Source organism: Theobroma cacao, chromosome 1, assembly GCF_053813885.1.
Source record: "Theobroma cacao isolate CCN51 chromosome 1, ASM5381388v1, whole genome shotgun sequence".
Classification (NCBI taxonomy): domain Eukaryota; kingdom Viridiplantae; phylum Streptophyta; class Magnoliopsida; order Malvales; family Malvaceae; genus Theobroma; species Theobroma cacao.
This window is the reverse complement of record NC_142639.1, coordinates 6552236-6563909: the sequence shown is the minus strand read 5'-3', so window position 1 is coordinate 6563909 and position 11674 is coordinate 6552236. Positions and strand designations below refer to the sequence as shown.

Here is an 11674-nt window from a genome sequence, read left to right as displayed (position 1 = left end):
ACTTTGTTGGAGGTTGATATAGAGCTGGTGGTTGTAAACAAATTTATTCATACTGAAGTCAAAACTCCATGGCCGATTTTGTCTCAATCAAAAACAAGCTTGATCCACATCAAAAAGGAATCACAGATTTCACTTTCTTTTCATGTCACTCTCCCATTCTCATAGGCGTTCATATTTACAAAACACAAGTAAACTGCACCTATTGCATTTTATGAGAATGGAAACAATTTATTTATCTCGAGAATTAATTTCTTCACCAAAAAGAAAACTTAAACCTAAACATATAAGTTTTTATTTATTCCATATTTGTTCATAAAAAGGAAAAGTTAAACCTATGACATACTACATTATTTATTACAATGTATCAAATTATCGATTCATTTATTCAGGACCCTCACAGATGTGCAGAGATATTATCATGACAATTACAAAAACCAATAATAATAAAAAAAACCAAAAAATATTACTATTTAGTCACATTTATTATTTCTCTTTTTCTTCACATTAGAGATTATGCCCTTGACCATTAGGCGCTTGATGTGATGTCCGAATTAATGACCAGACGAAGTGCGTAGATGAGTGCTCCTTTCCTAACAAAGTTGACGTGTTTTTGGAGTTGGGCAAAAAAGAGCGAGGAATGCTTGCTACTGTTGTACGGATAAGTTGCCTCGTGTATCTATACAATTTAACTTAATTATCCCATTACTCTTGCCACAAAACTATTAATATTATAATTTTAGTTTGAATTTTTTTCACATAAATATTAATATGTGACCAAATAGGTGACACTCACATATCAAAACATGTGGTTGATTTACGTGAATAATAAAATCATGCATAATATATAGTATAACAATACGCTTTAAGGGGAAAAAATGTGGAATGAATTTGATAAAGCATTTGTTTCCCAATATTTTTCCCGCTACTATATGCCTTCAAAAAGTATACTAATTGTAGTATGTCTACCTCAATTTTCATGCATACAAACCAAGGCATCTTCAATACATATTTGACTGTAAACTATGTGGGGTAGTGCTTTCGGTTTTTTCCACTGTGATCGTCTCATCAGTTGGATCTGTGTGCTTGGTCTGTACCCCAGGGCTGTGTCTCACTTTTTGTCTCGAGACATTGTTTTGTAACATTGCTATGCTCATCTTTTTGCTTAGGGGCATGTAACTCTTTATCCTTTTTTGTGTTTCAAGTTTAAGAGTTTAGGTTTCATGATTTTCAGCGTCAATGAATTTTTGTATGAATTTTTTGGAAGTATACAGATTTTCATTGCTCGGATCATATGTCAATGTATCATAAAAAATCTATTGTAATAAGCAAGAGATTTAAAATGACATATGAATCATTGAAACTAATAAAATCACCTTTTGATATATATATATATTAGCGGATCTCATGCATATAGTTCTTTTGATTTCTCAGGATTGTGTGGAACTGTGGAACACAACTCAAAAAGGAAATATTCGTTAGTAAAGGTCTGCCAAATGAAGCTAGCTTTTGCTATAAGTAATTAAATTTTTAGCTCTTTTCCATAGCCGAAAGAACAATTTATATCATGTAAAAAGTAAACAGCATAAACACAAAAGGAAGGGACAAACATATATTAAAATTGTGTACTTAATTATTTGAATAAAGTGAGATTTAAATTCGCCCGGATCCCTTTTATTGCTTTTTCATCCCTTTTTAAACAGAATGGGATTCACAGAATTTTATGTCATTCCAAACACGTTTTATGACTGTGCCGGTGTCAAAGGCTTCAAAATCATGACGAATCTATTCATAATTTTGCAATTTACAAAGTAAAACAGAGAATTAAATCACTCTCGTTTCTTACTCCCCCAATTTCACTCTGATATCTTGTTTTTCATTTGCAAGTTTGTCCAAAGATAAATTGTGAGATTATACAGAGAGTGATCAGTAGCTACTAGCTAGAGGTAAGCAAATCAGTGGCGGTTGGAATTGGATCTTTCAAGTTCAGTCATTTCGAATTTTAATATTTCATATTATTACGGATTTGGTTACAATCTTATTTGAATAGTTGATTTTAAGAATAATAAAAAAATTCAAGAAATAAATTATCATTCTCATTATTAAACTTTTCAAGTTTTTTTTTGGTTATCTAATTTTGAAAAAAAACATTTTGATCACTAATGCTTATAAATATTATTATTTTGATCACTTGAATGTTAAAAAAATAAAGACGGTCCAATGGGTATTTTATGTCACCATATACATTAGTTGGTATTAATGCAGTCTCTTTTGTAAGTGTATAGTTTTTTAATGTCTGGACCATGATTGTGTGCCTTGAAAAGTTTATTGCACAAGCAAGAGACTTGTAGAATAGATCAGTTAATTTGTCCGATCATGAATGGCAAATGGGGATTTGAACCATTTTTGGTATGCAAAATTTCTGTATTATAACTTAATGAACATGTAACAAAACTTTTAAATCTCATTGTGGAGTTAAAATTTTCCATTATTGATATATAGGATAATTTATGGAAAAGAAGAGGAGAAAAATATCCTAAACAAAACAAATTTTACAGGTCCCAATATCCTGTTAACAGGAAAATTATATTATTAGAAAAAGTTCGTATTATTTGGTCACAGCATCTATCTGAAATGACAAGATATTCTATTATTAGTGTTTGCACCAATTCTAGTGCCCTCTTTCAACCCCATGAAGGAGGAAAAAGAAATTGAAAGAAACTCGCAGCTTTAACTTACTTTTTTGTAGGGTAGGGGTGGAGAAGTGTTTCAACTTTTCAACCGATTGGCTTTAGATAAGGTTCTTGTTATGCCATGCTTTTCAGGTTTCTCAACAACTTAAACATGAAATCTACGTTAGCTTTATTTTACCAAGTCATCACAACTTTAAACATCTGATTTACTTCCATTCGGAAATTTAAATAAACAGATGTAATAATAATAGATAAAACAGTTTTTTTAAAAAAAAAATTAAAAATGATTTTTATTAACTTTATTACTAACATGCTATTTCAAGTCTCTAACTAATTGCCAAGTCGATCTTTCATGTCAATGAAAGTCTCTGAAAATTACAACTAAAAACTAGCAATAGCATATCGGTTCTGTGAATAATAAAATCCATCTTTCAAAAAAAAAAAAGTCTTTAACTAATTAGATTACAAGAGACTCTCATGACATATTGGCCTGACTTGGATGTTTCGGAGGACTCTGTAGCTGTTTTACTGGCATTGATCCTTTCGAAACCGTTCTGTGTGATTGATCACTGCAAAATGATGGAGATTGTCCCTCACCAGGAGTTGTGGCGGGGGAAGCTGATTCAACTTGGAAGAGAAAAGGTGGTGCCAGGGCAGTTTTCATCCGCTGTTTGCTTTGAAGATTCTTTGTTTTTTCCTTCTCCTTTAGTTGAGTGGAATGGCGGTGGCTCTTTTAAGAGTGTTTTTTGGCTACGGTGATTCTCTACCTCTTGGTTACTGGTGTTTGTCGACTTGGTTTGGAAATGTGGAGGAACACGCCATTCTCCTTTGCATTGTGCCCTGGTATCAGCTGTTACTTTTGTGTGTGGCTCAACTTCATGTTCCGGCAAGCCACAGTGAAATTTTATTGCTGTTAATTAAAACTAGGACAGCTTTGTTTAGGTTCCGAAATTTCCAAAGGGCTATGTTGCTGCCATTCTTTAAGTGGGCAGCTTGCTGGATGTAATTATGTAGTTTTCAACCAGTCAAGGCAAACCATATGCCACTAAGAGTCTTCAGTTAATGAAGGACTTTAGACTCGAAATGGCAGGTTTAATGGCTGGATAATAAAATACCACTTTCAAAAAAAAAAATGGTTAGTGAAGGTGAAAGAAGTTTGTACAATTTTCAAAATGAACAAACTAGGCAACACGATTTTGGTAGCGTCACTGAACATAGGACCCATCGTATCCACCCAAATAAAAAAGAACAAGTTTCCCCAGGAACAATAACTTGGCAGCTTAAACGAAAACTCTGCCACTAACTTTTCACGGCCAAACCACCTATTAGAAACAAACAACAAAAAAGCACCCTAAAAATCTCAAAAAGGCAGCCTGTATCAGCAGGACAGCCCATCAGAAGCAGCATCCTTTCGCAACCCGACAATGTAGTTTCCTCAGTTGACTGTCCCTACAGCTTTAGCAAAGAGATGAGCATATACACAAAAGAGATTAAACGCAGAAAGAAGTCTTCAAAGAGAAGACTAACTCCACCACGAAGAGTAAGGGAAGTCTTCAAATAGAAAACCAGCTCCACACCAAAAAGTTTTGTCCATCAAAGCCGCCACCGGCTCAACAGTTCAGCCACCAACGAAGGAGAATCCCACAGCTCCATAAGATGCAAAACCACAAGCCACCCAACCCAACAACCACCATCAAGACGAACCTCTGAAACCGTAACAAACAGAAGCAGCCAACCTAAAAAACATCCTTGGCACACCTCTATCTGGCCTTAAAACCCCCCAACAGCAGAGGGACCCCTTCCACGAAAAGCAATAACAACCCCACCCCCATGAAGCTCTCTTCTAGGTTCCTCAATGTCGCTGCGGTATTTTTTGTTGTTAAAATTCAAAATGTTTATCATGGCAAGATGAGCATTTCATGAAAGTGAAAAAGCAAGAAGAGAAAAATGTGTTTCCAAAAAGAAAATTTCTATGGTCACAATGGAGCATCCGTTGTAGTCACGAAGATAAAAAATTTTGGTATAATATTTGGAAAGAGTCTTTGAATTATTCTTCTATTACCTTTATCAAGTTTATATACTTTTATTTTAAATTAAATAAATTCTTATAATTAACAATTGACTAATTACTATTAGTCAAAATACCAATTGTAATTTTATGTCCACACATAAAAAGTGAAAAACACCACATGATCTCATCATTATCTATTATATCATTATTATTATGACATGTCAACATACATAGTACATTAATGCCATATAGTATAGAATGACAACTTGCACTTTGAATAGCAACAATTAATCGATCATTAATTATAAAGATTTTATTTGATTTAAAATAAAAATATAAGAGATTAATTAGATATAATAAAAGAATAAGGATTTTATTTGAATTTTTTGAATAATTCAAGAGTTTTTTTATATATTTTGTAAAAAATTTTCAATGACAAAATAAACATTTTTTTTTTGAAAGGGTCAAATGGAATCATTTCTCAAAAAACAATGAAAAAGAAAAATGTTTTGAGAGAATAGTCCCAATGATCAATAGGAACTATTGAAATCCAGATTTGAATTGATACATATATAAAACCTAATTATCTTTTGATGTTTGTTACAGAAGGATGAGGAAAAGATGGTTTCAATAATCTATGTCAACATGACAAGATCAATACCAGATGTTTTGGAGTAAGGAAAATGCCAAAAGCATGAGATCATCACCAAATAATGCATACAAGTGTTTGTCAACAAGACAAAGAGAATGTTGACCAAGTGAGTACCAGGCAAATACGATGAGTAAAGCAAGGGAAGACCAATAGGTATCATAGTCTTTCCATCTTGCAATCTGCATACAAATCCTTTTGACCATGCAATACCACAATTGAAAATTATTATGCAAAAGCAATTAAAGCATGTTTTTCGGGCTTTTAGGAGTAGAAGCCCATTCAACTTGAACTTTTTTCCAAGTTATGAAGCCTCGATTAAGTTAAAGGGTTTTTCATCAAATTTAAAAAAATTGAATAAAATGAAAGAAGATTTTCAAACCCAATCTAGCTGGCACGAGGATTGTTAGGTCCAATTGAGTCAACATCAAACTTTATAAAGCGTTGTTGGATGAATATTTCAGGTTCTCAATATTTTCAAAATTAAACTCATTTTGAAAAGAGACAAGCCTTAGCCAAGTCAAGGAGTTTTTAATATTTTCAAATCAAACTTATTTTAAAAAGTATATAATTTTGAAAAAAATTCTTAAACTATTCAAAAAAATTCAAATAAATTTTTATTCTTTTATTACGTTTAGTCAAGTCCTTATATTTTCATTTTGTATCAAATAAGTCCTTATGATTTATGATTGACTAATTATCATTAGTCAAAATATCACTTATTATTTTATATTCACATGGCATTAACATAACATTGATATAAAGAATGAAAAATGTCAAATAACCATGTTATCATACCAAATTAGCATGTTATTTTATTATCAATTATCATATGTCAACATATCACATCATTATGATATGTTAGCATACCACGTCAATACCACACGACGTAAAATGATAAATGACATTTTGACTAAATTAATCATTAGTTATAATAACTTAATTGACTCAAAATAAAGTATAAAGATTTATTTGATTTAAAACAAAAATATAAAGACTTAATTGAACACAATAAAAATATAAAGACTTAAATAAAAAATTTTAATAATTTAAAACCTTTTTTGGATATTATGTCATTTTGAAATGAGTCGAAGTTTGATCAAGTAAAAAAAAATTAATATTTTTAAAGTCGAATTCATTTTGAGAAAAGTAGAGTCTTGATCAAGTCAAGGAGTTTTCAATATTATCAAATCGAACTCATTTTAACTGCCATCCCTAAGCAATATTTAAATCTTTCCTTAAAGAAAAAAAAAATCACAAATGTCTCACACTTTTTTCCTAGAAGAATAAACAGAGAGATAAGAATTTATCGCAACAAACACTAGCGCATTCCTTGAGGGCCTAAATAAAAGCCCAATAATAAACCCAGACAAACTTTGAATTTCCCAACACACTCAAAAGCCCAAACAAATGCATATGCACATGCACCGAACGTGCCCTGATGCTGGAGCAGGGGGTTTTAGGTCTCTGGCTCCTCTCTTCCTAAAACCCTCGCCTGTCTTCCTCACCACCGTACGCCAAAATTTCCCAGAAATCCAAAATCTGTGGTATGAAAAAAACACCATTTTCTCATTAACAATGAAACTTAAACCCTTTTCTCTTGAGACCATTTTTTCCTTTTCCTCTTCCTCTTCTCCACCGATATATTCCCTCTCAACCTTCATTTCCCATTTCTCCACTTCCCAAAACCACCCTTTCCATTCCTATTATCCATCGCGGCGCCACGAGGAGGAGTCAAGGCACGTTAAAGTTTCGGTTTGGTGGGATTTTGAGAACTGTAATTTGCCTGCAGGTGTCAATGTATTTAAGATTGCTCATATGATCACTGCCGCTGTCAGGGCTAATGGAATTAAGGGTCCTATTCAGATAACGGCTTTCGGAGACATTTTTCAACTCTCTAGAACTAATCAAGAGGCGCTTTCTTCCACTGGGGTTAATCTTGCTCATGTTCCACATGGTATGTTTTTGTTTCTTAAGTTGGCGAAAGAAATTTTTTTTCATGGTTTATTTTTATTTTATTTCGGTTGCTTTATTATGTAATTTAGTGATTGTTTATAACCAAGATTGAAGTGCAATATTGGGCTTTTTATTGAGTAATTTAGTGGTTTAGGGAAACTTTATTTAACCATCATATATTTGATTAAAAATGAGAAAATAACTGAAATGTAACAATTACAAATGTTTTAACATAATTTGATTAATTGTTTTATATTAGTGCAAAATCATGCCTTTTGATATTTAAAAAAATTAAGTTTTAAGTTTTAATTATTCAAAATTATTACGTGCTTTTTTTATTCAAACAGGCAAAGTAAATAGCAAAAACAACAACCAAAGCCTTAGTCTTCAAATAATATTGTTTAAGGCATTTTTTGTTTGTGTTTGTGCCTTGTGCGATACAAGAATCCTAGATCATGATTCATATATTTATCTTAGAAAAAAACTTTTCATTTTTCTACTAAAAGATTTAGGTTGGAAAGGGTGGTGTGGGGGGTGGGGGAGCTACTATGAAGTGTTGGCGTTGCACAAATATTGTGAAAGAATACGGATTGCAGGTCTTGTAATTTTTTTTTACATTGCATTCAAAAGGTTTAGTTGATTGTCTCGGTTCATGTTAATATACCATGCAAATGTCCTGCCAATGCAGGTGGAAAGAACAGTGCGGATAGATCGCTTCTGGTAGATCTTATGTATTGGGTTTCTCAAAATCCTCCTCCAGCACATCTTTTTTTAATTTCTGGTGACAGGGACTTTGCTAGTGTATTGCATAGATTACGAATGAACAACTACAATGTACTGCTTGCTAGTCCCGAATCTGCTCCTAGTGTTCTTTGCAGTGCTGCCAGTATCATGTGGAATTGGAATGCACTGCTTAAAGGAGAGAATCTGACTGGAAAGCACTATAACCAACCTCCTGATGGTCCTTCTGGTTCTTGGTATGGCCATTACAAGGTGCCTCTTGAAAACCCATTTTTAGTTGTTGAACAACCAGCTTGTCCACGGACTGAAGAATTGTCTGAGGGTTGTTCAGATTCTAAGCCTCGGCCAATTCCAAAGGTGGTCATAAAGCAAATTCGTCAGATTCTAAACTCTTATCCGAAGGGAATTTCCATTACAGACCTTCGTCTTGAGTTGGACAGAAGTAATGTTGGCCTTGACAAAGACTTGTATGGATACAAAAAGTTCTCCCGCTTTCTTTTATCAATGCGACGCATTTTGACGCTTAAGTCTGAAGGTGATGGTCAGTTTCTTATACGTGGTATTACCCCAAAAGCTGGTGAACTATCTGAGACTAGTCCATGTTTATCGGCAGAACCTGTCTGTAGATATGGAGACGACCTCACTGTTTCTTCTAGGTCAAGTGGTGATGACAGTTCAGTTGGTGGTGATCTAAATGGAAAGTCCACATTGCATCATTCCCCTGAAGTTAATTCTGGAGTTACTCCAAGAAAGGTACAACAAAGCCCAACAGAAAATGATAATCTTGTTAAAGTAAATGCAGAAGAGCCTCCAGAGGAAGTCCAACAGCCCCTTCCAGTTGGTCAGAAGATTGCTGAAGCATCTAATGAGCAGGTAACTGAGGGTCATCAGGCTCCTATGCTGGAACAAGATTCTGCACCTGAAGTTGGTTTTGTTAGAAAAGTTTGGCGAAGATGGTTTGGTGGTAGCAATGGAATTTCTGAAATAAATAGTCATGACCTTCCAGAAAAAGATGATGATTCTGAAGTTAGCTCTGAGAAAAGAAATAACTATACTCTGAAAAAATGCGCTGGGTTTAGCTCTGAGAGGGAAGGAATGAAGGAAGAATGTGATGCAAAGTCATGTGAGGTTTCTCATCCAGTGACCGTTTCTTCATCAAGTAATGATTCAACTGTTGACAATAAAGTAAGTGCTGAAACAGGCGAAAATCACTCAGGAAAGAGGTCAGGTTTACTTAACAGGATTGCCAATTGGTGTAAATTTTGGAGAAGTAGCAAAGACTCTAAGGCTTCAGGTGATCAATTGATTGACAAGCTCAACCAAATAAACATTAATTCTTTAAAGCATGAGGTTTTCACTCAGGATTCCTTCTGGAAAGACATGGAAATCTTAATGGACTCACCTAGGGGATCAGTTCTTGTCAACCTGTCTAGGACAAGGTTTGCTAAATCTTCCCCTCTAGTTTTTACCGCATGCCTTGCTGATAAAAATATGTTGGTTTGCTTGCTCCCTTCTGTAGTTTGCATCTTTTTATATGTATCCTTCTTTCATGATGGAACCCAGAATAGCATTGACTTTTGTTAAATTGTTGAACTTCACCGATTTACACACTTCTGTCATCTGTTGTGGTTGCTTTATTTATATTGTTGAGTTTTGCATAAGCATGAGTTTATTTGACAGAAAAGAACATAGATATTTTGGCTTAGGAACTTGCCCAATTCTTTTTGGAGCTTAGTCAGTGTACAGGGGCTTCTGTTTGCTGTCCATGTGTTTGTGCATGTCTTTGATTTGGTACATGCATTTTGATGTGTTGGTGGATTGGGACTGCAGGTTTACTTGCAAAAGGTCGTAGAATAGCAAGAATGACCATTTTTCTTTTTTCTCTTTTCCAATGAGTCAATGCTTTTCAGAAATGAAAATATAAGACCAAACAGTGCATTTTCTACAAATGATATTTTAGATTGCAAATCTGATGCAGTTTTAGAATCAAATTTAGTGAATTGGAAATTTGAGTTCTAACTTAAAAAGGTGAAGGAGTTCTAAAAAAAATCATGTCTTAGTTGTTATTAATCTTTTGCAGGGAAGAGATGGCAGAGAATCTTCTTAAGGAAGGGCCTTTGGTTCTTAGATCTCTCAGTAACATCGATCTTCTTCAATTGGTGGATTTGTTAATATCAGATAAGAAATGGATCGAAGAATGCCCCTCCCAAACATCACCTTTCAGGATCACAAGGGCTTTTGAGAAGAGTCCCTGTTTGGGTCATTCTCATGCTGCAAATGGGTTGAGATCTATCTTTATGCACACTCCATCACAGGCAAACTTGCAGCCAAAGCATGAAGGAGAGAAAAAGGTGCAGAATATACCTGATTCTGGAGCTTCATCTACCATCATCAATAAGAAATCTTCTGATCGTTCTAGATGTGAGATAATATCTGACTGTCAAAAACTTGTAGAACAGATAATGAAGGAACACCCTGAAGGATATAATATGGGTCTCTTTAGGAAACTGTTCCTTGAGAGGTATGATTATCCTCTTGATATACAAAGGCTTGGTTACAAAAAGTTGGCATCCCTGCTAGAGATAGTGCCTGGGATAAAAATAGAGTCCTGCTACATAATTCCTGAAAGTATGGTTCCGGACATTGCTGGCCTGGAAACTGATGTTCCTAACATTCGAGGAAATACTAGTCATGCATTAGGGAACTCAGCTGGTGAATTGCCAGATGCATCAACAAAGGATGATGATTTTGACCCAACATGGGATGAACTAGGACCTGTTTTAAGCAGAAGTTCAAACAAAGAACTGCAATCAGTATTAGGGAGCAAAAGAACAGAGGACACAAAGGTAGCATATTCTAACTATGAACCTTCTGTGTCAGATGATGAATTTTCAGATTCTGAAGGGGAAATCTCAACTTCGGAGCAATCAGGACGGCAACAGAAGCCAGGAATAAATGAGGAAGACAGCTCGTTGTTGCAAATCCTTGATTCTTGGTACAGTAGTAAGGAAGATGAGGAAAGAAAGGAAAATTCAGAGAATGCCGAGGGAATGGTTGATTGTTCTGAATACCATGTAAAGCCATCTGGTGCTGCTGAAGTAGGCATGAGGTCAGAAACTTCTTTGAAGGACTGTGGACAGAGGAGGAGGCTGCAAAAGAACTATTCTTTTGTTGCAGATCCAGTGGGGAATGACAAGGATAAGTTAATTAATGGAATATTAGGTAGTTTGAAAAAATCAAGTGAGTCGAGGATGCAGGTGTGAATGGTCTCATGGTAGGGAAATGATTCATTTTGCATTTTTTGCATCCATTTTGCTTATATTAGTTCAGGTACAACATTCAAGCTATGCTGGAGAAAATGTTTGGGCCTTAAAATTAGTTCAAGGTGCCAAATGATGGCTAATAGTATAATACTTTATTCAATTATTATACTAGTAGTTAGCTTATTTTAATGAGTCAAGAGTATTTTTGCTCATTCTGGCCTGGGATAGGTCTAGATTAAGATTTCCTTCTTCTCTACTAAAAGCAATTTCTATAGCATGCTGTTATGCAATCATTCCGCTTTCTCTTGTGGCATGATGTTTTTCTAGAGATATCAAATAAACTTCAGGAACTATAATCAATCTT

The 11674-nt window shown here is 34.5% G+C and overlaps 1 protein-coding gene across 1 annotated transcript; it reads left to right on the top strand.

Annotated features, from left to right (window-relative positions):
- Nucleotides 1–6808: 6808 nt before the first annotated feature.
- On the top strand, nt 6809–11674 carry LOC18611739 (uncharacterized). The gene is made up of 3 exons (XM_007048155.3): nt 6809–7307; nt 7995–9486; nt 10128–11674. Exons 1-3 carry the CDS (start codon nt 6929–6931, stop codon nt 11308–11310), a joined length of 3054 nt encoding a protein of 1017 aa, XP_007048217.3. The 5' UTR covers nt 6809–6928; the 3' UTR covers nt 11311–11674.